The 27,984-nt window shown below is 42.1% G+C and overlaps 1 protein-coding gene across 1 annotated transcript; it reads right to left on the minus strand.

Annotated features, from left to right (window-relative positions):
- Window positions 1-96: 96 nt before the first annotated feature.
- Window positions 97-27,984, minus strand: LOC126456954 (uncharacterized). Its single transcript, XM_050092891.1, has 3 exons — window positions 27,866-27,984; window positions 7,079-7,334; window positions 97-2,467 (listed from the first exon to the last, which is right to left on the minus strand). Exons 1-3 carry the CDS (start codon window positions 27,887-27,889, stop codon window positions 2,040-2,042), a joined length of 708 nt encoding a protein of 235 aa, XP_049948848.1. The 5' UTR covers window positions 27,890-27,984; the 3' UTR covers window positions 97-2,039.

The following is a 27,984-nucleotide window of genomic DNA, read 5'->3' on the forward strand; positions in this document are numbered from 1 at the left end:
AATTACAGGGAAGGTTATATCAGTAAATCTGTGATATTTCTTTACGTTCTTTGTATGAGTATGTAACTTTGCGCATTGGTAAATAAAAGGTGCATGTGTGCGTAAGTCTTTATTCAACGTGCAAGAACACAGAAGACTTCTTAAGTCGTTTAAATACTTACATACAAAAATCTTACAGTACAGTATTTGTACAAATATTGACTTCTCTCAGATAGAGATTACACTGAAATTAAATGGCGTAATGTGTCACACGTATTCCCCTCTAAGTATCTGTGAATGACATTGGGCCTCTGAGAGTTCGGGGAAATTACAGTGTGTGTACAAAACAGAGTGACACTGAGATATGAAAAATTATACAGTATGAGTGATATCCCATTCTTAGTTCTCATTATGAGCGTAATAATTAAGCGTAGTTTAGCACCATATACATTAACTCAAGTAAAAGTAGATTTAAAATTTATTACGCGTTCATAACATTGACGTGTGAGAAGTTTATGTAAAGTCGCTTGCTATGAAAGGAATACAGGTTGCTTCCTTACCGTGTCGTATTAAGGAACGTAGAAAGGAAATAAAGTGATCTATTTTACGTTTTGGTAATGCTTTATTTATAGAAAAACTGTTTGAAAATTCACTTCTAAAATACTGCAAAGACTAGAAAAATAATGAATAGAAAATGTACGGTCCTGTTCAGCGGCGTAACTCTGATAAATATTTTATCAAATTTATAGGTGAAATAACTTTTACTACAATTTAGGTCTTTCTGAAACAATAAAAGAACTAAGCGTTGCATGTGCGGCCCGAAGAATCTGTTCAAAAGGCTCTCTATAAATTGTATGGTAAAATATACGTAGACAATGTGCATGTCGTATATATGCTTCCAAGAGACATTGGTATCATTTTTAGTGTTGGTATAGTTGAAGGAGGAAGATAAAAACTTATGTTTCAGCTATCCTTTAAATATTTCAGTTAAAGTTCTCGTTTATATTGCATATATAAGTTATATATGTTTGACTCTGCGTCAGTTTGGGGCGATCTGGAAGTTATATTATTCTTGAAGAATCAAGGTAGCCAAGATCGCTAGCAATAATTTTTGACCAATTTCGAGAGATCTAAGTTGTCATCATCGGATGTTGTAACGTTATTAGTTGTACATGCTTGTTACAATACTGAATGTCACGTAGTGATGTTGCGTCAAGTACAGCGTGGCAGAGAACATCAGCTAGTCATCAATACAACAACGCACAACTGAAACATATAGCTGTTGTGCTGATGTCCCAGCATGCACTCAAGTGTGATAGGACATCAGCACAGAATGCTGTATGTTTTAACTGTATGTTATTTCGTTTGTGGCAAGCTGATGTTCCCTGCCACGTTTTGTTTGACGCTACGTGACTATGTGACTCCCAGTATTGTAAATAGAATGTACAACTAACAGTGTTACAAGATCCAATGATGACAGCGTAGATCTGCCGAAAGCGGTCTTAGCAACAACAAAATTGCTAGATGTCTTGCTAACTTGATTCATCAAGAACAACACGTATAAAAACTTCAGCCATCCAAGTAATGACGTCTGCGCCAAATTTATATAACTTATCGAAAGGAAATAAAGCTGTATAATGTTATTAGGGAAGTTGTTAAATAGTACAAACAATAGGATAGTTCTTGGTTCCTAAAACAGGAATAAGGTATGTTTAATATGTAATTTCTTTACATCATTTATCAACATGTCTGTCGGTCACCAAGTTATTCAGCGTTGTCAGAATAACCTTCTCTGACGTTTAATCTGGCAGCTGTTATCGGGGTGGTTTCATGTTATCATTACAGTAACGAGCTCGTAACTTAAACCAGTGGTGACCTCCATTGACAGGAACAAATATTTCCGTTGGCACGATGCAGTGGCCAGTCTACCTCCTGCTTTAATAACGATAGAAATATGAGGAGGAAGAACTGAATATATATGGTGTAACTTGTGGATACAATAAATAAAGCATAGATTTTATTGGTGGAAACTTCGTTAGGGGACAGAGAAGAGGAAGAGGTCAGCGACCGGAGTAGGTGATGGTGTAGGACCCAGTGTTGACGTCAAAGTTGCTGGCGGGGTGTCCCCGGAAGATGTTGGGGTCGACGCTGATGGGCGGCCGGGGGTATGAGGGCTGGTTGAAGTAGCGGTGCTGCTGCGGGGGTGGGTTGTAGTAGTTGTTCTGCGGGGGTGGGTTGTAATAGTTGTGCGCCGGCGCCGGAGCGGGGGCGGGCGCGCTGTACTGTGGGGGTGGTGGGGGCGGCGGGGGCGGCGCCGAGAAGGCGGGCCGCGAGCGGAAGCTGCTGCTGGGGCGGCTGTTGTAGCCCTCCGACTTGTAGTAAACGCTGGGGTCCTCGCGGTACTGTCCGTCGTCGTAGCCGTCCGGGTTGTCGTAAGACGGCGACGCCGTGTTCTGCAGCGTCGGTGGAGGCACGTTGATGCCCGTACCTGCAACCACGCACACAGCATCGCGCTCAACGTACAGTGTAAGAACAGAGGATAGAATATAAGTTGTCACTGATAGAAGGAAATTCTTGGTTACACACAGTACAGGGCAAAGCTTATCCCTTATGGACATTGTAGAGCCCGTGACTGTTAACTGAATGTAAATACATAAAACTGCAACCAGTCACCTTTTTTAATAGTTATTTATTATTCCACGAACCCGTTTTCGAACCTTTTCAGGTTCATCTTCAGATGGTATTTTGGAAGTTACATCGCTATTTCTAGCATAATGCTAGGTGCTGGCTTGTGATAGTATAGGCGGCTTTTTACTGTTAGTGTCCATCTGTCTGCTTCCATTTTGGTGGCCAGTTGGTACATCACTTCACACGCTTTGACACAAACTGTATGCATTTACACTGTAATAGCGAAACTTTGCCAGTATGCAGCATGTGCTATACAACTGTTGCTGAGTACAGCACATGCTGGGCACCTAAAATGTCGCAAGCCGTCACCCAGCATTACGCTAGAAATAGTGATTTAACTTCCAGAAAACCATCTGAAGATTAACCTGAAAAGGTTCGAAAACCGGTTCATAGAATAATAAATAACTATTTAAAAAAGTGGCTGGTTGCAGTTTTATGTATTTACATACATTACAGGGTTATTCACAAGGACCTCTGGGGTTTCAGAGGACTACTACATGGAAATTATGACATACAAGAAAATGACACATTTCAGTGGATAGGACATCTCTACAAGTTTAGATTCATAATACGCGGTGTGGAATAATTGTAGAGCGCCCTGCCAAGGAGGGGCTACAGTTTTAGCCATGTGATTCTCATCGGAAGAGTACGCATGTGCTGTATTGTATGCTAGACAAGTGGACGTACCACTCATTGAATCACATCACATCATCAGAGACTGTTTGTGACCGGCGACTGACAAGCTGTACTTTCTAGCCGGTATCGCTCCGCTAGCGAAATGGCAGCCAAGAAGGAAGAAACGAAAATATTCACTTCTGCAGTGTACCGTTTTTTTGGATACCAAACATCCTGCCGCCGACTGAAATTGAGCAGAAGTTCCCTGCACAGAACAGAAAACCACACAAAAACTGCAATAGACTAGAGTAGAAATATGACAAGAAAAAAAATGGCCACTTCTGAGACTGGTCTATGCCAAGGCAACAACTTTTCCAAAGGCTGGCAGGAGATCTTTGGACTGACTACTTTCACGAATTGCAAGAAGCAAAAGCTACAATGGTAGATGGGAATTATCAGACGAACCGGGTGCGCCGGCCGGGATGGCCGAGCGGTTCTAGGCGCTACAGTTTGGAACCGCGCGACCGCTACGGTCGCAGGTTCGAATCCTGCCCGGGCATGGATGTGTGTGATGTCCTTAGGTTAGTTAGGTTTAAGTAGTTCTATGTTCTAGGGGACTGATGACCTTAGAAGTTAAGTCCCATAGTGCTCAGAGCCATTTGAACTATTTTTGAACTGGGTGCTGTACGATTGTTGACAAGAGAAAACTATCGCTCTCCCTCTCTGTCATACAGTGCTACTGTGCACTATGCGCCATGCACTATTTAGGAGTACAAGAAGGCTAACGCACAACCACTAAATAAGACCAACTTTTGGTCTAAAATTTCTTAGTCATATAATATTCTACACAGTTTTTAGTTTAAAAATTTGCCCTTACAAATTTCATCCGTTGTTTGTTGTTATGTGGCGTGTTTTTTTTAAGTAAGGCCCCTTTTGTTGTAGACACTATAGTTCAATTCTTTTATCTTGGCGGCTCACGCATGCCCGCCTAGACGCGGGAGATTGCTGCGTTGCCAGTTGCACACGACGCACGCGCCAAGAGAAGCAGCACCATAATGGCTTAGTTCGCAAGCTTACGTTTAGGGGGGAGCGCGCAGTTCATGAAGTAAAGCCACCACGGCCGCATTAACCCTTTCGCTGCTACAAAGACGTGCTCCCTACATTCCGTGCTGTGGGCGATTTTGTCACTGCACTGCTCGCCTGTGCAGAAACATTGTGTTCTGACTGCTTTGACACTCTTTATCATTCGATTCCACAAAAACTATTTGGCTCAAAAATTAGAGTTTTACCTATCTTCTTGACTGATACCTTCCCCCCATAAATGACTTAATTTTGTTTCGATGTTCAACGCAGTTATTATGCAGCATTAAATATAGTAAACCATAGCACGAAATTTTGAAGAGTTTGCAGAGGTAAAGTCCATAGAGTATACTTTCCGGATGATCGATTTTAGTTGCCACAATGTTGAGAATGAAATGTGGACAAGATATATGACGCGCACTTTAGTAGTACGGGCGCATACCGCAACGAGCGCGTGCGTCGTGTACCGGCATGCCTCGAGAACAACTAGGCTCCGTTTCAGCTCTGTAGCTAACCTGTACGGTTCTGTTCTGTGCTTTCAAAATGTTTAAGATTATCAACTCGCCCGCTGCGTGTGAGGTTCGCTCAGTAATACGGTTTTTGTCAGCAAGGAACATGTCTGCTGCAGAAATTCATCGACAGATTTGCGAAGAGTCCGGTGATACTGATAGGAGTGAAAGCAAAGTGCGTAAGTGGGTACGAGAATTCAAAGATGGCCGTGACATCGTCCATGATGAGGACCACTCCGGTCGCCCTTCTTTGAGTACAGACGATTTGGTGGCTTCAGTTAAAGCGAGGATTCGCGAGAACAGGCGCTTCACAATAACAGGTCTCTCAAATGAATTTCCTGACGTGTCGAGAACAGTGCTTTACAACATTGTTTCTGAACACCTAAATTTTAGGAAACTGTGCTCCAGTTGCGTCCCGAAACTCTTAATAGAGGACCACAAAAACCAAAGTTTGAGTGTGAGATGAAGTACTTCACTCGTTATCACGAAGATGGTGACTGCTTCTTGAGTCAGATCGTAACTGGAGACGAAACATGGGTTTAGCATATCCCGCCTGAATTGAAGCAACAGAGCATGGAATGTAGACACACACACACGCCTGTAAAGGTGAAGGCCAAACAGACTCTGACCCAGTCAAAATCATGGCGTTGGTGTTTTGTGATAGGCAGGGTTTTTTTGTTGGTCGACTTCATGCAACGAGGAACCACTATCAATGAAGAAGCATACTGCCAAACCCTGAGAAAGCTACGCAGAGCGATTCAAAACAAAAGATGCGGCATGCTGACAAAGGGAATTGTACTTCTCCATGACAATGCAAGACTTCACACTGCAGGTCAGATCCGCGGTTTATTGGACAGTTTTGGCTGGGATATTTTAGACCACCCACCCGACAGTCCTGATCTAGCGCCGAGCGATTACCATCTAACCGTTACATTGATGACGACGACGTGAGAACTATCAATGAAGAAGCATACTGCCAAATCCTGAGAAAGTTACACAGATTGATTCAAAACAAAAGACATTCTAACAAAGGGAATTGTCCTTCTCCATGACAATGCAAGACCTCACACTGCAGGTCAGACCCGCAATATATTGGACAGTTTTGGCTGGGATATTTTAGACCACCCACCCTATAGTCCTGATCTTGCGTCGAGCGATTACCGTCTGACCGTTACATTGATGACGACGACGTGAAAACTATCAATGAAGAAGCATACTGCCAAATCCTGAGAAAGTTACACAGAGTGATTCAAAACAAAAAACATTCTGGCAAATGGAATTGTCCTCCATAACAATGCAAGACCTCACACTGCTGGTCAGACCCGCGATATATTGGACAGTTTTGGCTGGGAAATTTTAGACCACCCACCCTATAGTTCTGATCTAGCGCCGAGCGATTACCATCTAACCGTTACAATGATGACGACGACGTGTAAACGGCAGTGAACTCTTGGTTATCGGAGAAGGCGGCAAGTTTTTATGAAGAGGGTATTTTAAAATTGGTAGAGAGGTATGATACGTAGAATGAAATTTTCACTCTACAGTGGAGTGTGCGCTGATATGAAACTTCCTGGCAGATTAATTAAAACAGTGTGCCGGACCGAGACTAGAACTCGGGACCTTTGCCTTTCGCGGGCAAGTGCTCTACCAACTGAGCTACCCAAGCACGACTCACGCCCCGTCCTCACAGCTTTAATTCCGCCAGTACCTCGTCTCCTACCATCCAAACTTCACAGAAGCTCTCCTGCGAACCTTGCAGAACTAGCGCTCCTAGAAGAAAGGACACTTGCCCGCGAAAGGCAAAAGTCCCGAGTTCGAGTCTCGGTCCGGCACACAGTTTTAATCTGCCAGAAAGTTTCAGGTATGATACGTGTTCGAACAAACAAGGCAACTATGTCGAAAAATAGAGTGAAGTATGTATCTACTTTCTGAAAATAAATTTACTTTTTTGAAATAACCTTTCGTTGTGTATCTATGTTCAAACGGACCTTACTTAAAAAAAAAAAAACACGCCTCGTATATGCAAGAGTTTTTTCCTTCTAGCACGATCAAAAGGAAAGTGAACCAAATTTTTGCCGTCCCTATTTGGTGTTGCCCGTTCTTCGGGTTTTTGAGGTGCGGTGGCCTCGCTGGCCGACTCGTAAGACCCTTTCAAGGGCAGAGTGAGGTCGCGAGGAGATGAAGGTGAGCGCGGCAGCTGCGCTTACCCGCGGGCTCGAATCCCCTCCTGGAGGCGCCGTACTCGATCTCGCGCAGGTGTCCCGAGTCGTCGACATAGCCGTACTTGCCGTACACCTCGCCCGTCGGGTGCTTCGTCTCGATCTTGAAGGAGCCGTCGGCCGCCTCGTAGCCGTAGCTGTAGGAGCCGTCGTCGTTGTGCCGGTTGATCTGCTTCAGGATCGGCACCGGCGTCGTCTGCGGGCCCTTGTACTGCGCAGCCGCCACGGCGGCCAGAGACACCACCTGTCCCAACACACACGTACACACTCCTATTACACCATACAGTGAAGGCTTTCACCACCGGTCGTGGTAGCTGCCAGCGGATCTTCATCTTCATCTACATCTACATCTACATACATACTCCGCAATCCACCATACGGTGCGTGGCGGAGGGTACCTCGTACCACAACTAGCATCTTCTCTCCCTGTTCCACTCCCAAACAGAACGAGGGAAAAATGACTACCTATATGCCTCTGTACGAGCCCCAATCTCTCTTATCTTATCTTTGTGGTCTTTCCGCGAAATGTAAGCTGGCGGCAGTAAAACTGTACTGCAGTCAGCCACAAATACTGGTTCTTTAAATTTCCTCAGTAGCGATTCGCGAAAAGAACGCCTCCTTTCCTCTAGAGACTCCCACTTCCGTAACACTCGCGTGATGATCAAACCTACCAGTAACAAATCTAGCAGTCCGCCTCTGAATTGCTTCTATGTCCTCCCTCAATCCGACCTGATAGGGATTCCAAACGCTCGAGCAGTACACAAGAATAGGTCGTATTAGTGTTTTATAAGCGGTCTCCTTTACAGATGAACCACATCTTCCCAAAATTCTACCAATGAACCGAAGACGACTATCCACCTTCCCCACAACTGCCATTAGGCGCTTGTCCCACTTCATACCACTCTGCAATGTTACGGCCAAAGAATTAATCGACGTGACTGTGTCAAGCGCTACACTACTAATGGAGTATTCAAACATTACGGGATTCTTTTTCTTATTCATCTGCATTAATTTACATTTATCTATATTTAGAGTTAGCTGCCATTCTTTACACCAATCACAAATCCCGTCCAAGTCATCTTGTATCCTCCTACAGTCACTGAACGACGACACCTTCCCGTACACCACAGCATCATCAGCAAACAGCCGCACATTCCTATCCACCCTATCCACAACATCATTTATGTAGATAGAAAACAACAGCGGACCTACCACACTTTCCTGGGGCACTCCAGATGATACCCTCACCTCTGATGAAAACTCACCATCGAGGACAACGTACTGGGTTCCGTTACTTAAGAAGTCTTCGAGCCACTCACATATTTGGGAACCAATCCCATATGCTCGTACCTTAGTTAGGAGTCTGCAGTGGGACACCGAGTCAAACGCTTTCCGGATGTCATGGAATATGGCATCCGTCTGATACCCTTCATCCATGGTTCGCAAGATATCATGTGAAAAAACGGCGAGTTGCGTTTCGCAGGAGCGATGCTTTCTAAAGCCGTGCTGATGCATGGACAGCAACTTCTCTGTCTCAAGGAAATTCATTATATTCGAACTGAGAATATCTTCGAGAATCCTGCAACAAATCGATGTTAAGGATATTGGTCTGTAATTTTGAGGATCCGTCCTCCTACCCTTCTTATATACAGGCGTCACCTGCGCTTTTTTCCAGTTCTCGGGACTTTACGTTGGGCAAGAGATTCGCGATAAATGCAAGCTAAGTAAGCAGCCAATGCAGTAGAGTACTCTCTGTAAAACCGAATTGGAATCCCATCAGGACCTGGCGATTTATTTATTTTCAACCCATTCAGTTGCTTCACAACCCCAGGGATGTCTATCATTATGTCCTCCATACGGGAATCTGTACGAGACTCAAACGGCGGTATGTTTGTACGATCCTCCTGCGTGAAAGATTTCTCATATGCTAAATTTAAAATTTCAGCTTTCGTTTTTCTGTCTTCCGTTGCCAGGCCAGACTGATCAGTGTGTGACTGGATGGAAGCCTTCGACCCGCCTACCGATTTTACGTAAGACCAGAATTTCCTTGGGATTTCAGCAAGATCTTTTGCTAAAGTATGACGGTGGTAGTGGTTGAATGCTTCGCGCATCACTCTTTTTACAAGAGCACGAATCTCTACTAACTTTTGCCTGTCCTCATTCTCCCGATCTTTCTTGTACCGCGAGTGCAACTGTCTTTGCTTCCATGTTGTGTGGTCGCGATCTATTAAACTTTATCGTTCCTGACGTTTCGTCCTAAACTGCGCTGGATATCTTCAGAGGTGCTCCTGGTTCTACTGTGTCTTGCCCACTGACGGGTTGGGCGTTGGAGAGTGACTTAAATCCTGTGAAGAAAGGGCTCAGTACAAGTTTACAGGTGACTGGCACAGGTATGCGCGTCACAGACTAAACTAAATTATCGAGTTGTCGTATGTCAAAGATAAAGTTTGTATATCGATTCTTTAGAGCTGCTGGCCATGTATCACTAAATTTCATCTCTTCTTCTGTCAAAATTATCACCATGTTATGTATTTCGATGGCTTCTCGAATAGACGTGGATAATACAGGGTTATTCTAAATGATAGGCCCGTTTTCAAAACTTCGTATTTATTCAAGTACAAATCCAAATGAACTTGCTTTATACCAATGAAAATAGGAAGTTCCAATATAATCTTTTATATCAATTTTATAAATTTAATGATTTGTTATCAATTAGTTTTTAATAACTATTTAATAATTAGAAATGCGATAAACGTTAAACGTGGTCACCGTTGGCTGCACAGCAAACATCGACGCGGTAGCCAAACTCGTCCCACACACGCGAAAGCGTATCTGCTGTTACTGAGTCACGGCAGCAGTGATCCGGTTCTGCAGATCGTTCACAGTGGTTGGTAGAGGCGGGACGTAAACAGCTTCCTTCACATAACTCCTTAAAAAATAGTCGCAGGGTTTGAGATCAGGAGGTCTCGGTGGTCAGAATTATAGAGCCAGGACCTCAAGTCCCCTGCGTCCGATCCAGCGCTGAGGAAGCGAGTCATTGAAAGAGTCTCCTACATCACGGTGCCAATGAGGCGGAGTTCCATCCTAATGTAAAATAAAGTCCTGGGAATATTCCATAAATAGAGGGAACAGGCATTGTTCCAAGATGTCCAGATACGCGTTGAAACAAAGCCTATACCGTGCCCGAAGCTATACTCAAGTTACCAGGGAAAACTGCTTGAAAATTCTAGTTCATTTGGAGACTGGAGTGTTGAAACAGGCAGACAGATAAGAAAGTGTGAGTCAAACATTAATCTACGGTAACTTCTTTCTGCCACTCGATTTTTGATGAAATGAAGCCTATGTGTTGCCCCAAGCTACACTTAACTTACCACTGAAAACCGCATAGAAATCCGTCTAGTAGTTTTAGTGTTAAAAAGCGGACAAGACGGTTTTACAGTTTTATTATTAGAGTAGATTTTATTTGGTAAAATTAGGGCCTTCAAACCCTCCCTTACATGTAACAGATATATTCTGGGAGTCAACGCTACAATATGCATAGTAATGAGCAATATACAAGGTTATTCAGCTAAGCTGTTTTTCTGAGATGTTTCCTTAACCTTTTAAGATATCGTAATTCTATTTTCTCCCACATGAATAGCGAAAAAGTCCTCATTACATAGATATCGGTCTAAACCTCGCTTTTTCAAATGCAACTATAGTAATTTCTCCTGCTAATATTGGAGTCTTAAAAGTGTTTCACTTTCAAAATTCGTTTTCTGACCTTAAAATATTCAGAACTGAGTATTTGTCTGTTTTGGTCATGAAACCACTTGTTCTCTTACGCGGAGCTCGCGCCAGGCTGACGGGGCTGTCTAGCTTGATGCAGATAAGAGTGTCTACTTACTTAGCGGAATAGTGGGAAAAATTTAATTGAAAATGTACTAATCACACGTGCTTACATGAGGTTGAACCGAGACGCGATCTTGAAGCAGAGGATGGTTCACCAGTTAACTACGGTCACAGTTCTGCTCTGATTTGCCGTAGCCTTTAACAAAACGTTTACTTCGAAGATTGAATTGAACAGTAAAACAGGGAATTCAACTATAGAGATTGTTAAATAATTTCTTCGCATCATGAACACACTTACATTGTAACAAAAAGAAATTTACAAAACTGACTTTGACTCTCTTGTACTAGTAGACACTGCATTAACCGCAGCAATGTAACAACTCCATTTGCTGGAGATGACAGTAAAAAAATGGGAACACAACGAAAATGCACACCCGTTATACACTCGGTAATGAAGTTAAACTAATAACTATACAGTGTTTCGAAAGGATAGGCTAAACACAGTTGACGGTGGCGTGTTGATTGTTGTTAGAAGTAGTTTATCTTGTAGCGAAATTGAAGTAGATGATTCCTGTGAGTTAGTATGGGAAGAGGTCATTCTTGGCAACCCGAATGCAATAATAATTGGATCCTTTTACCGACCTCCCAATGCAGATGATATAATTGCTGAAAGGTTCAAAGAAAATTTGAGTTTAATTTCAAACATCTACCCGACTCATGCAATTGTAGTTGGTGGTGACTTCAGTTTACCGCCGATATATTGACGAAAATACATGTTGAAATCCGGAGATACGCATAAAACGTCATCCGAAACTGTGCTAAACGCTTTCTCTGAAAATTATTTCGAGCAGTTAGTTCACGAGCCCACTCGAATAGTAAACGGTCGTGAAAACACACTTGACCTCTTTACAACAAACAATCTTGAGCTAGTAACGAGCATCAAAATGGATACAGGGATTAGTGAACACGGAGATGTCGCAGTGCGACTGAATACTGTAACCCCCAAATCCTCCAAAAATAAACGAAAAATATTTCTATTCAAGAAAATACATAATAATTCGCTTGACACCTTCCTGAGAGACAATCTCCACTCCTTCCGAATCAACAATATAAGTGTAGACCATATATGGCAAGAATTCAAAGAAATAGTATCGACAGCAATTGAGAGATCTATACTAAATAAATTAGCAAACGACGGAGCTGATCCCCCATGGTAACCAGACCGGGTCAGAACATTGTTGCAGAAACAACGAAAAAAGCATGCCAAATTTAAACGAATGCAAAATCTCCAAGATTGACGATCATTTATAGAAACTCAAAATTTAGAGCGGAGACATCAATGCGAGATGGTTATAATAGTTTCCACAACGAAACTTTGTCTCGAAACATGGCACAAAAACCAAAGACATTCTGGTCGTATGCAAAGTATGGTAGCGGCAAGACACAATCAGTGCCTTCTCTGTGCTATAGAAAAGGAAATGCTGTCGACGACAGTGCTTCCAAAGCAGAGTTACTAAATACAGCCTTCCGAAATCCCTTCACCAAAGAAGACGAAGTAAATATTCCAGAATTCGAATCAAGAACAGTTGCCAACATGAGTAACGTAGAAGTGGATGTCCTCGGAGTATTGACGCAACTTGAATCACTTAACAAAAACAAGTCTTCCGGTCCAGACTGTATACCAGTCAGGTTCCTTTCAGAGTATGCTGATGCAATAGTTCCGATCCGTAGTCAAACGCCAGAAAGATGCACATGTTACAGCAATATTCAAGAAAGGTAGTAGGAGTAACCCACTAAATTAGAGGCACTTATCACTAACGATGATATGCATCATGATTTGGGAGCATATGTTGTGTTCGAACGTCATGAATTACCTCGAAGGGAACGGTCTACTGGCACATAGTCAACATGTATTTAGAAAACATCGTTCTTGTGAAACACAACTAGCTCTTTATACGCACGAAATGAGTGCTACTGCAAGAGATTCCAAATTGATTCCGTATTTCTAGAGTTGAGAAGACTTTTGGACTGTACCACACTAGCAGCTTGTAGTGAAATTGGATGCTTATGAAATATCCTCTCAGTTATGTGAGCGGATTCGTGATTTTCTGACAGAGAGGTCACAGTTCGTAGTAATTGACGGAAAGTCATCGAGTGAAGCAGAAATAATATATGGCGTTCCCCAAGGTAGTGTAACAGGCCCTCTGCCTTTTCTTATCTATATAAACGATTTAGGGGACAATCTGAGCAGTCGTCTCAGGTTGTTTGTAGATGATGCTGTCGTTTATCGTCTAGTAAAGTCTTCAGAATATCAAAACAAATTGCAAACTAATTGAGAAAAGATATCTATATGATGCGAAAATTGATCCTAAATAATGAAAAGTGTGAGGTCAACCACATAAGTGCTAAAAGGAATCCGTTAAACTTCGGTTACGCGATAAATCAGTCAAATCTAACGGCCATAAATTCAGCTAAATACCTGAGAATTACAATCACGAACAAATTAAATTGGGAAGAACACATAGAAAATGTTTTGGTGAAGGCAAACCGAAGATTGCATTTTATTGGAAAATCACTTAGAAGATGCAATAGATCCACTAAAAAGACTGCCTACACTGCGCTTGTCTGTCCTGTTTTGGAGTACTGCTGCGCGGTCTGGGATCATTATCAGACAGGATTAACAGAGTACATCGGGAGTTAAAAGAAGAGCAGCACGTTCTGTTCTATCGGGAAATAGGGAAGAGAGTGTCACGGAACATGACACAGGATTTGGGGTGGACATCATTAAAACAAAGGCGTTTTTCGTTGCGGCGGAATCTTCTCAAGAAATTTCAATCACCAGCTTTCTCCTCCGAATGCGAAAATATTTTGTTGACGCCGACCTACATAGGGAGAAACGGCCATCATAATGAAATAAGGGAAATCAGTGGTCGCACGGAAAGATACAGGTGATCGTTTTTTCCGCGCTCTTCGAGATTGGAATAATAGGGAATTATTGTGAAGGTGCTTCGATGAACACTCTGCCAGGCACTTACGTATGATTTGCGGAGTATGCATGTAGATGTAGACGTAAGGTGATGAGAAGAGAAAGGATCAACATTTCTCAAACGCGCAGCAACTGTTTATGGGACGTGTGTCCATCATCACCAACAACAGAATAAGCAGCAGAGCATCGTCTGGAAACATCCATGATCGCCTACAGCGAACATTTCAGAAGTCCAATTTCTGTAAGACAGTTGATGACAGTGTTTTGGGATATGAAACGTCCATGGCTAATTCATTACTGTCCTAAATTTCAAATAGTGAACAGTGTTAGCTGACGTGAGCTACTGCGAGTTATGAATTCCAAAATAAAACTAAAAGGATGCGACAGAGTAGAAAAGGAGTTACTTCAGATGACAATAATGTTTACCATTATATAGCTGTGAAAAGTGTAGCGCGCTGAAAATCCATGTTTTGATCTGCTGGAGCACCCACCATACAGTTCCCACCTAGTTCCGAGTGCTTTTCATCTGCTTGGTCCAATGAAAGAGCACCGGCGTGAGTCCAAGTTTTAATCGGATAACGTCACATAGTTAGAAAGACTAACTATGTGACGAAAAGATGTATAATTCATTGACATGGTTTATACCACATCAGCATGTATAGCAGGACGAAGCTGTCAGTGGATTAATCAGATTTAAAGATGACAACAGAAGGCCGTAATCGGTAATGTAAGAACTGTCATTATAAGCTGATCTTGTAGTAATAAATTAATCATTACATAAACATTTGTGAGCCTCAATAACGTCCGTCCAAAGATATGATACGCCACGTCCCTACAAATATTTTGTGCCTTTGCTTGTGTGGGTATCATCTCCCATATCGTAAAGTATTTCAAAGATGCTGTATACGCTAAATGAAATACAGTCAGTCTTAATAAAGCCATACCAGAAATACTGTCGGTCCAAGAGAAAAACGCCCCCTCTTCTCAAACAACACATTTTCTGATTTTGCTGTTTCAGTGTCGCCTTATTTTCCAAAGACGTAATGCTGGCTGTAATTTGTTTGTTGTATTTCGCAGGTATAAGTTGTAAAGAAAAGCGGGTACTACACAACATGTGTAAGAATCAACAGGAGACAATAGGAAGGAAAGACCAAAAACGAAGTTCTCGGATTAAAAACCTCACACAGGGATGCATTGTTTGTCACAGTGTTTCCCTCTTACTGTTCAGTCCAAAGCAACGATGGAAATAAAATACAAGTTCAAGAGCGGGGTCGAAATTTAGCGTGAAAAATATTAATGGTAAGATACGCTGATACCATTGCTATGTTGTGTGAATGTGAGGAAGAATCACGGACCTAGTGAATGGAATGAACAGTCTGCTATACATAGATTACGGATTGAGAATAAACTGAAGGAGGACGAAAGTAAAGAACTGTACCACCTAGCTTAATATCAAAGTTGGGTACCACAAACTGATGTGAAGGAATTCTGCTACCTTTGAAGCAATATCGCATATGACAGTCGAAGAAGCAAGGAGGACGTAAAAAGCAATTAGTACAGTAAGAAAGGGTTCTCGTAGCTAAACGAAGTCTACTAGTTTCGGACACAGGTCTAAATTTGAGGAAGAGGTTTCTGAGAATGTACATATGGAGCAATGGGCGGAAATGAATCATGGATTGTGGAAAACCTCAAAAGAAGAGAATTGAAGGGTTTGATATGTGACGCTATAGAAGGATTGTGAAAATTAGGTGAAATAAGAGGAACCTAAGGAAAATATTGACTAAAAGAAGGGAGTGAATGACACGAGATTTGTTAAGATATCAGGGAGTAACTCTCATAAAACTAGAGGTAATAAATATAGGGGAAAACAGGGATTGTAGTATAACCAACAAACAACAAGGGACGTTGAGTGAAAGTGTTGCTCTGAGATGGAGAGGCTGGCATCGAAGAGTAAATCAAGACGGGTCGCATCAAACCAGTCAGAGGCATGACGAATAGCTCCTCCCCCACCTCTCCAAAAAAATAAAGCGGAAATATTTCAGCCACCAATAACATTTGTCGAAGAACACGTCTCTTTCATTGCTAATGTGTGAGACATTTCCTGTCCTAACGATCGCTGCTGTAACAGTTGTCCTTTGTCCAGCATGAATAATTTATGCCGATATTAGTGCATTGTTCTGAATGTCAGACAGCGGAGGCCAGGGAGGGTGACATTTCGCGCCGACCTTGCCTGCCGTTCTCACTTGCTGTTACTCTGGAATGCCAATAACGGTAGCAGCGAGCTGTTAGCTGCTCTGACCTGCCATTCACCACGTGACGCTGTTGTGTACTCACTTCCTTCTCTCCGGGCGTCTTTCAGAGTAGGCGGTGAATGCGAGAAGCGGAATTGGTCGAAAGAGCATACCGTTTTGAGCTTTCACAAGGCTGTACAGTGAGATACGTAACAATAACTCAGCTTATGACTGAGCACACTAGCAGTGTGCTCACATGGAATAAAACCTTGAAAGATCTAGGTAAGTTACCAGCTGTGGACTGTACTACTCAGGTTTCTTTGGGAAGGAAGGAACGTGTTTTTCGGGTTGCATGGTCAATGAATTTGATAAAAGCTTTGTCTATGTTAATAAGGAGGGAATTAACTTGATTTGCTTTTAGAACATACTTCACTTACTTTTCCATGTAATAACCACCGTTACCCGCTACATTTCCGTATAAACATCACCGATACCCGTGACTTTTAAGGGTGTGGAACTAAGCTTAGGCAGTCCAGCGTATTCCGCCTGATTTGTCACCCAGGTTATAGCTGCGTCTAGAGAATCCACGTCACCTGCAGAAAAACTGTCATGCAGATATATTTTATTATTTTAAACAAGGCTGCGCTTCAGCGACCCTGCCTACCGAAATTTGATACGATTGTAAAATAACAGCCAACCAGATGCAGTTTATTAATGTTTTATCATGGTTTAGACAAATAAAAATTTGTCTTGTTCAGAAGGGAAATGGACTCGTAGAACCACAGATTGGAGCCAAAAGGCTCTTGCCTACTGCAGTGTGCATTTCAACCGCAAATATCAACAGTTAAAATGCGTAATTGAAGATAACAACCCAATGCTGCAGGGCTTTGTCGTAAAACTTTTAAAATAAAACGCATGTGCCAATGGATCCAGTATGGCACATCGTGTCACTAGCCACGTATGTGCCATACCAAATGCCAGCTGGATCCAGTGTCACGTCTGTTTTGTTTTAAAAAACTTACGTCAATGCCATACTAAATCTCAGCTTGATCCATTGGCAAGTGTGTTTTATTTTAAAAGTTTTACGACAAAATCCTGTAGCCACTGGGCTACTACAGGTCCAGCCATGACGTGCCAAATTTCACATATACAGGATGTGTGAGCTGCGGGCGTGGCAAGCCCCTGCCTGTCACTCGGGTTTGCTCGCTCCTTCTCGGAAGTACCCGGAATAGGGCACAATTTATCTAGCATTGCAGTGAGTTCGGCAGCGCTGTTTACCCTTCGCTGTTTGTTCATTGTATGAAGGACGTCCACAGGTGCAATGGCTGTTTGCTCAAAAAGAGGCAATCTATCGATCTATCGTCACAATCCTTGAATGGAAATGACAGAAGAGAGAGTTGAGAATTCTCAGCTCGCATTAGCGACGGGTTCTGCTTATTTACTACGAAACGACATTACTGTACCATACAGAGAGAATTTAAACATTTTGATGACAACGAAAGAGCAAAAAATTACAACGATCAACAGATGGGATTCATTGTTGCATACATCAAGACGTACTTTACGCTAAATTTACAAAAAATGTGTGTGAAATATTATGGGACTGAACTGCTAAGGTCATCAGTCCCTAAGCTTACACACTACTTAACCTAAATTACCCTAAGGACAAACACACACACCCATGCCCGAGGGAGGACTCGAACCTCCGCCGACACCAGCTGCACAGTCCATGACTGCAGCGCCTAGACCGATCGGCTAATCCCGCGCGGCTAAATTTACAGGCAGAGAGTACTTGAAGAAATTGATGGTACGAATAGTAAAATTCCAGAAGTGGCCATCATTATACCGCTGTCAGTTGCGACAGTCTTCAATGGAAATGAAAGAAAAGTACGGAGACTTCATATATTAAGTTGTTGAAGTCAGGGGGCATGCCTGGAAAGATTCTTTGGTTTAAAACTCACAGTTGTTGAATTTATGAAATAAAAGGGGCGGAGGAACAAAAATTAGTACATCCGGAATGGATTGTAGACTTCGAATTTTAAATGCACTTGACTGCACAGTGCCCACAGTAAAACATTGCAAGATAACTTATTTCTGATTTGAAAGGGATGCGTTTAAAAAGAAAATCGAGTTTTTGAAGGGATACATTCTGACAAAGACAGTCCAGTTCCCTAAGCTCACTAGAGTTAAAGAAAGCGTGAGGTTTGAAGAATTCATTGTGGCCTTGCAGAAATTAAGAGGATAGTTTTATAAAGGTTTTGAGGTCGCTGTCAGTCTTATATCTCTTTTCGAGCTTTTTTGGAGGCCGTTTGCCTTTTTAGATGAAATCACCCTGTACATGTGCAGACGTAACTGATTAACCTTCCAGTTTCAGTGATAAATATTTTTACGTTAGAACTGTCCAGGGCGTCTACATTTCCCTCATCTCCATAGTGAGGTTGCAAAAGTGCTACATTATTTCGATCGACATATTCAGGTGAAAAACTTTTTTCGATTATCAAACGAAATAAGTCAGAATTGCGTGGCAACTTGAGTCCGAAACTCTGTAGAATTGTTTGCGTCTGTCCGTATGCCGACAGTTTGTATAAATAAAATGTGTATTATGTCTTCTGCTCACCAAAAGTAATTAATTACTGAAAACTTGATTTTTTTTTGTTCTATGTTGTTGAGAAGCGTGAAATTGACTGCACTGCCATTTAAATGCAGCGCGTTCGCTGATTTCCCCTCTTCCCCCTCCTCGCACTTGGACAGCGTGGAGTGGCGGCCGGCAAAACGTGATGCGAAGCTGAGCACTTGGGCACTCGGACCGGGGCATAGCCCGCGAACCGAAATCTAGGGCACCTTGGTGCTACTGTAGACAAATTTCTATTTATCGAGACCATGGTAAAGGGTTCATAAGCCTTTAATGCTGCAACTGATTGTCTGTTATTTTCCAATCCTGTGAAGTTTCATGCAGCTATTCCTTCAGATTTGGATAAAAATAAAAATCAGGCTGTTATCATGATTGTTGTATCAGTCTGAAGCAGAAGCATCCAAATCGTACATCAGAGTGAGAACACAGCTAATGTGGTCAACAAACGTGGTTCATGGTTCTTGCTCTTTGCAGTGACACGATACACAAATTACAGCACCTTCACTGTGGTACACGAGCAGCACGATGCATCTGTGCGGAACGATTTTCTTTGTAGAGAACACCAGATTGTCCAGCGTTCACGACCGTCTTCCCCGTCTCAGAGAAGAACGAATTTTTGCCAAGCGTGTCTTCATACCAGATATACTATACTCAATGGATTGCGAAAGTGACTAGCGTTGTAATCCAGCGGATACAATGTAAACCATAGATCCTACATTGCTGAACTCGCAGTGTGCTACCTAGCGAGACACCGGGGTGAGCTGCATATGGATTCAATCCACATGGAAGATTAACGCTCGCTGGTCTTGTTCATCAGCCAGCTTGAGTGTGGGTTTTAGGCGATTTTCCACGCTCATTTTAGCAAATAATGGGCTGGTCCTGAATCTCTACCGCAGAAAATACGATACACAAACAAAATATGTTATGCTGATCAAAGTTTATGCGTTTCAGACTTATGTCGCAACGCTTAGGTTAAATGATGACTCTGGCGACACAAAAGGCATCATGGCTCTAAGTAAAACTGTTAGATCTTGAAAACATCGAACACCGTACTACGAGATAACCCAAGGAGAGATATGTAAAGATGGAGCAGCAACAAGAGAGAAGTATTTGGACTAAAAAGGCCGTACGACAAAATTATAATCTTTCTCCGTCGTTGTTCAGTCTGCACATCGAAGGAGCAATGACGATAATAAAGGAAACCTTCAGAAGTGAGATTAAAATGCGGGATGAAAGGAGAACAAAAACAATATTCGCCAATGAATTTACTACCACTATTGAAAGTGAAAAAGAATTACAGGGCCGGTTGGAGGTACTTGAGAGTGTAACGACAACAGAATATCTACTAAGAATATACCAAAGAGAGATGAGATGAGATAAGGAGTGAGATTAGTGATAAAGTTAGTAACAAGACTGGTGAAGATGCGAAAGTGCCCTGCTATCTTGGAAGCAAATAATGCATGATGAATAGAGCAGAGGTTAGCACTGGCAAAGAGAGCATTCTTTAGTGACAAAAATCAACACTAATTTTAGGAGGATATCTGGGAATTTATGTCAGGAGTATTTATACACTATGAGTTTTCACCATGACATAGGTGTAGCGCCTTTGATTACTAAATAAATCATCCTGGGCCCGGGTTCTAACTAAGCCATTGGTTAAATTTTGATTAAAAGTCACCAGAAATGGCGGCCGAAGACTTTCGTCATAAGAAATCACGTTCGTTCTCCCAACAGTCTTGTCAAAGAGAGTGGAGGAGCGGACAAAGGTTCAGGACATTTTCTTGCCCTGGCTGTGCGAAACTGCCCCTAAAAGACTGAAGAATCTGCAATGATCAACGGTATGAAGACGCATAAAGCAACAGAAACCACTGCACTGATGACACATCATACGTAACCACGGGATATGTGATCTACAGTTAATAAAGTGTCATAAAATTCCCCCCACTGGCTAATGATAGCGGATTAGTCCTTCATTCAAATTGCCGGGAGGGCCGCCAAGAGAGACGTATATTAAATAATTAATGAAAGCGTTCAATTCGATGAGTCGAAGATTCGAATGTAAGAAGTCTTTAAATGATAGGGAAGCTAGAAAGTCAGAAGGAAAATGCAAAGTATCAATCTAGATACACTGGTGGTCAGCGAAGTGAATTAAAAAGAAGATAAAGATTTCTGGTCAGGTAAATATCAACTGCAGCAGAAAAAAGTGCAACGGGAGTAGGATTCGTCATGTACAGGAAGGTACGACAGAGAGTGAGTTACCGTGAACAGATCAGTAATAGGTCCATTTCCAATAGCGGCGACAGTAGACCAACGCTAACAACAATACTTCAGATATATGTATCAACTTCAGAAGGAGGAGGAAGGTAGAATGTATGAGAATATTGAACGGGTAAGTCTGTAAAGGGAGATGGAAATCTAACAACCATAGGTTAGTGGAACGCTGTAGTAGGGAAAGGAACAGAAGATACAGTTACAGAAAAATATGGAATCGGTAACAGGAATGAGAGGGGAGAAAGTGTAATTAAGTTCTGCGATAAATTTGAGCTGGTAAATGTGATCAAACTGTTTAAAAATGACAAAAGAGAGAGGTGTATTTGGAAACGGTCTGCTTGGCAAGAGTTATAGGAAACAAACAGCAAAGGATATGAATAGTTAACATGAGTTATTCGTCTGTGAGGACGAAGATGTGGAGCAAACATTGATGAGACTCAAAAACATTGTACGATACGCCTTCGACAAATACAGGGTGGTCAGAAACTGTCGGAAAAGCATGTAAAGGGTATTTCAGGGTAGGTTATGCTGAGAAATAATTGTTAAGGAAAGATTTCGGTACGTTGCGCTACCAAACTGCTCGGTCGCACATCTTGGTTTGATGCTCGATGACTTCTTGAAGGCTTTCTATACGGCACCGGACTATCGTTTGGAACGCAAAATACGAGCATACCGAGTAACAGACAAGATTTGTAATTGGGTACAGGACTTTCTAGGAGATAGCTTTCAATTCATTATTCTTAACGGGAAGAAATCGACATATGAAAAGATAATTTCTGGGTATAACAAGGGAGTGTTGGAGGTCCATTACTGTTTATAAAATGCACATAAATTATGTGGTAGATAACATTGGAAGTTCCATGATGCTTTTTTTCAGACAATGATGTTGTCTACAGAAAGATTGTAGTGGTAGAAGTAGTAGCAAAATATAAGAGGATATGAGGAGGATCAAAGATTGGTGCAGGGCCTGGAAGTTGACCATGAACGTAAGTAAATACCCTAACATATAGCCGATAAATAGGCGAAGAGAGCCATTATTGTCCGACTACATTATTGGCGAAACTGGAAATAGTAATAACCATAAAATAACTATAAGTGACCTACTGAAAGTGTAGGAAATGTTCAAATGTGTGTGAATTCCTAAGAGACCAAATTGCTGAGGTCATCAGTCCCTAGACTTACACACTACTTAAACTAACTTGTGCTAAGAACAACACACACGCCCATGCCCGAGGGAGGGCTCGAAGCACCGGCGGGAGCGGCCGCTCAATCCGTGACATGGCGCCTTGAACCGTGCTGCCACTCCGAGCGGTGAAAGTGAAGCTACCACCGAAAACTAATAGTTGGAAAAACAGATGCCAGACTGAGATTCACCAGAATAATGTTAAGTTAATGTAATTCATCCAGAAGCCTAACAAAACATTAGTTCGGTCGGTTCTTGAGTATTGTTCATAAGTATGGGGCTCTTACAAAGTCGGATTAATAGAAAATGTAGGTAAGATCCAACGAAGAGTGGCTCGTTTCGTCACAGGAATGTTTACTCGGTGTGAGAACGTTACGAAGATGGACAGCAAACTCCAAGACATTCGCTACAAGAGAACAGTTCAACTGAGGCTGAATGCTGCATAGTAGATATTGTTGTCAACCATTCATGAACAGGTTAGGCATTTTCCAGCGGGATAAAGCAAGATCCCACACTTAACTCACATTAGAAATTCCCTGAGGAATATGCAATGATTGACAGGCCTGGCCAGTGTTCCTATTTTCCACCTGTAGAGGATGTCTGGGATGCGGTGGGCAGACGTGTATTTCATACAAAATTCCAGAAAGCAGACTTCACAAACACACCCAGTATGTGTTTCAGGCATGGTGAGTAATTCCTGAAGATGACATTCGCAGGTTGTTGGCATCCACGCCATGACGAATATAAGTCTGCCCATACCTGTTGGGGTGGCACCATTAATGTTAAGTAGGTAACTGAAAAAGTATGTACCTGTTTCGGTCGTGGACCATCTTCACAGGATATACTTGGTCTGTTTATGCCTTATTTCATTGAAGATGGTCCACGACCGAAACAGGTAGATATTAAGGTTCAAATAAAAACATCTGATGGTTAAAATGTCCGCCCCCGGTAGCTGAGTGGCCAGCGCGATAGACTGTCAATCCTAAAGGCCCGGGTTCGATTCCCGTCTGGGTCGGAGATTTTCTCCGCTCAGGAACTGGGTGTTGTGTTGTCCGAATCATCATCATTTCATCCCCAACGACGCGCAAGTCGCCGAAGTGGCGTCAAATCGAAAGACTTGCACCCGGCGAACGATCTACCCGAGGGGAGCCCCTCCTCACACGACATTCTTATTATTATGGTTAAAATGCGTTTTTTTCCGAAAATTTAATCATTTAACACACGTTCATGACGATCGACTCCTAAAACCTTGTTAAAAAGGCTCGTTGACTTGTGCTTCATGTTATAGCACGTTCCACGTCTGTCAGTTCATAAAATTAAGAAAGAAGTCTATGCTTAATGCAGATGAACCACCACTGTCGATAATGATCTGTTGGCGTATGTATCGATTTTATATTGTTGGGTGTCTTTGAATTACGTTATTGTTGACAGCGAAAGTGGATTCCTGAGGCAGGAGACAGTGGTGCCCGCGCCTGCGTGGTTAGGCCGCCAGCGACGCGCGTTTCGCCGGTCGAGCGAGCACGGGACGAAGTGGAGCGGTGAGGTGAGGTGGGCTGGGGGCGAAGAGCGCAACGGGAGGCAAGGAAGGCGAGGCGAAGCACACGCCTTTGTGGCTCTCAAGGCCCGCGCTGACCGCTGGCATTCCGCGCTGGGCAGGTCCAACCTTGGGTGTGGCCAGCAGGTCGCGTGTTGCTTGCAAGCTGTTGCCAGGACGCGGCACTACACCTCCTCTGCAGACAAGAAAACGACGAGGGCCAGCCGTGGCAGACCAAACGATGGAGTACAATATTTGCACACAACGGAAGTTCCCGTAAATCAGTTCTGAAGCAAAGGATTGGTATTTAAAATTTCGTCAACGACTAGATCATTAGTCACTGAGCGCACGTTTGTACTGCTGAACGATGGGGAAGATTGCAAAGGAACCATCCTGACGTTTGCCCTAAGTGATTTAGCGAAACCACCGAAACCGTAAATCTGGATGACCCGACAGAGAAGCATCGTCCTACCAACTGAGGATCCAGTGGCTTACCACTGCGCCACTCAAGTTGACAGATTATGCAATAAGTGAAATGTTCACGGAAGGAATAGGCCTTTGGTAGAATGAAAAGATACAAGAGAACACAGGAGAGGAATGGATGGGAAGCTAACTCAAATGGCTCTGAGCACTATGGGACTTAACATCTATGGTCATCAGTCCCCTAGAACTTAGAACTACTTAAACCTATCTAACCTAAGGACAGCACACAACACCCAGCCATCACGAGGCAGAGAAAATCCCTGACCCCGCCGGGAATCGAACCCGGCAACCCGGGCGTGGGAAGCGAGAACGCTACCGCACGACCACGAGATGCGGGCTGGGAAGCTAACTCTTAAGGCCCGGTGAACATTCAGGGCGTCACTGACAGACGTAATACACACATGGAACGATTTCAAAACACGTCTGTCGTAATATCTTTGAACGGACAGTCCTTGCAAGTATCGTTAAGGAAAAAACACGAACATCGTTTCCGGAACAAATTATAGGTTGGTTCAAATGGCTCTGAGCACTATGAGACTTAACTTCTGAGGTCATCAGAGAACTACTTAAACCTAACTAACCTAAAGACATCACACACATCCATGCCCGAGGCAGGATTCGAACCTGCGACCGTAGCGGTCACGCGGTTCCAGACTAAAGCGCCTAGATCCGCACGGCCACACCGGCCGGCAAATTATAGGTCAATCACACGACTGTTAAGGCATCCGTTACTACAGAAATAATACGAATCGAGAGAAACAGCGACTGTTGCAAATTTGTGTGCGATTCTTTATTAGCTTCACAGTTACGATATAATACTGTTGATTATAAGTTTCGGCCGTTACAAGGCATCTTCAGATCTACAAAAATGAAAGATACGAAACTACTGCATTCAACTTAAAACTTGGTGCACATATGGCTTATAGTAGATCTGTGGCGAAGCACATGGCAAGACTCGTCACTTTCTTCGCTACAGATACACTGTCAGCCATATGTGCTCCACGTTTTTCGTTCTATTAACATAGTCGTTCATGGTATGATTCTTGGTAAAACCATGGTTGGTCGTACATCTGAGTATGTCACATTACGTCTGAGAATGGTCTGTTTATGACCGAAACTGACTGTTTAATACAGTCACAATTCAGCTGTGTGAAATCCACGATATTCTAAAAATTTCTAGACTCTGGAAATCATTCCCTCCGCAAAATAATAGTTATTTTCTATACCCACACCGCTATTTTAACTCCCAGGAGTATAATCAAGAATAAATATATTAAATATGATCGAGGTTGAAGAAGTTAATAAAAAAGAAAATATTTGAAAATATATTTTACTACAGAAACCACATTAATATCCAAAACAATAATGACAGAAATGTAAAGCTTTACTTATCGCTCGATGTAGGGACATTAATACAATGTTTTCAGCAAGGGTCGTTGAAGTGGGTGAAAGGAATTTATTTCCAGTATTCGAATGGCTGCTCGAAATTAATAGTATTAAATGCAGATTAGTAAGCAGTTAGGAAAGATTTATCTGTTTTAATGTTTCATTAAAGGGAAGCAGTGGTTGGGAAGGGAGTGAGACAGGATTGTAGCCTATCCCCGATGTTATTCTATCTGTATATTGAACAAGCAGTAAAGGAAACAAAAGAAAAATCCGGAGTAGGAATTAAAATCCATGGAGAAGAAATAAAAACTTTGACGTTCGCCGATGAGATTGTAATTCTGTCAGAGGCAGCAAAGGACGTGGAAGAGCAGCTGAACGGAATGGACAGTGTCTTGAAAGGAGGATATAAGATGAACATCAACAAAAGCAAAATGGGGATAATGGAATGTAGTCGAATTAAATCGGGTGATGCTGCGGGAATTAGATTAGGAAATGAGACACTTAAAGTAGTAAATGAGTTTTGCTGTTTGGGGAGCAAAATAACTGATGATTGTCGAAGTAGAGAGGATATAAAATGTAGACTGGTAACAGCAAGGAAAGCGTTTCTGAAGAAGAGAAACTTGTTAACATCGAGTCTAGATTTAAGCGTCAGGAAGTCGTTTCTGAAAGTATTTGTATGGAGTGTAGCCATGTATGGAAGTGAAACGTGGACGATCAATGGTTTAGACAAGAAGAGAATAGAAGCTTTCGAAATGTGGTGCTAGAGAGGAATGCTGAAGATTAGATGGGTAGATCACATAACTAATGAAGAGGTATGGAATAAAATTGGAGAGAAGAGAAAGTTGTGGCACAACTTGACTAGAAGAAGGGATCGGTTGGTAGGGCATATTCTGAGGCATTAAGGGATCACCAATTTAGTATTGGAGGGCAGCGTGGAGGGTAAAAATCGTAGAGGGAGACCAAGAGATGAATACAGTAAACAGATTCAGAAGGATGTAGGTTGCAGTAGGTACTGGGAGATGAAGAAGCTTGCACAGGTTAGAGTAGCATGGAGAGCTGCATAAACCAGTCTTTGGACTGAAGACATCAATGTTTCATAGTTTACATCAGAATTTATCAGGTATTCTTGAAAATAAACACGATAACAAAATTTTTTTAAAAAATGTCGATTTAAACAGAACGTGTATTAACTCACTGTAAGTAAGAGGAAGCACTAGAATTCTGTGGATATCATACACAATACTGTTTCGATATTAATATCAATTGTTGGAGACATGCTATGCATAATAACTAAGAGTAGCAAATAGACATTTCGTGAAGTAAGTACAGAAAGTAAATAGCTCTACAGTGTTTCTAACGTTTAAAAAATTTATAGTGAAGTAATTATGCTAGCTTCTACACACATGTAAACAAATACAAGAAGAACAGCAAGTTGGGGTAACTCTCTGTAAGCAGTTACAAAACATTAATAATGGTCCTAATGCTTCGAAAGTTTGAAACTTTTGTGCAAAAATAAACGTATATGTCATGAAATAAATAAGTTGAAGCAGAATTTTCGTTGAGGTGATTTTCCATGGGCAAATGCAAAAGATAAATATTGGCTATAATGCTCCCGAAATTTAGAACTTTTATGCACAGATAGTCACACAATTTTCCTGTAACTTATTAAGAAATATTAATAATGGCCTAAATATTTGGGAAGTAAAAACTCTGAAAGTGAAGTAAAATTGAAAGTTAGCTAGGCACAGTTAAAACTTTTGATGTAAAAATAATGACGTAATATTGTTAGTAAGCACAATGAAGTAAAACTATATGTTGGGATGACTTTCAGGAAGGAATCGGAAAATATGAGTAGTGCGGCTTTAATCCTTGGGAGGTTTGAAACTTCCATACATAAATAATCATGCAGGCTTGTCAGTATACATACTGAAGTGAATCTGTAAGTTCTGATGATTTTCAGGAAAGAGATTAGATAAAAAGTGGCTTTAATGCCGGGAAAGCCTGAAATTTTTATACACAGATAAACATCTTAGTGTATAAATAAACAAACTGACGAATGTTAAATGATTTTTTGTGAACTGTTAGAAAAAATAAATGGAGACTTTAATGTTACTGAGGGTTAAAACTTTGAAAACCAAGTAATCATGAAATATTGTAAACGCATAAATAGAAATAAAACTGAGGTAAGTTAGAAATGGAGGGCAGAGAAAGTGAGGAGGCAAGACAGAAGCGACTTACGATAGCGAGCGTGGCCGGCGACATGTCTTGCTGTTAGCGTGCGTCGGGCCGGAGTGCGGCGGCGCGGCCACACGCCCTGTATATATAGCCTCGCCTCGGCCGACGCCAGCCAAGCCAAG

The sequence above is a fragment of the Schistocerca serialis genome, chromosome 2 (assembly GCF_023864345.2).
Source record: "Schistocerca serialis cubense isolate TAMUIC-IGC-003099 chromosome 2, iqSchSeri2.2, whole genome shotgun sequence".
Taxonomy (NCBI): Eukaryota; Metazoa; Arthropoda; class Insecta; order Orthoptera; family Acrididae; genus Schistocerca; species Schistocerca serialis.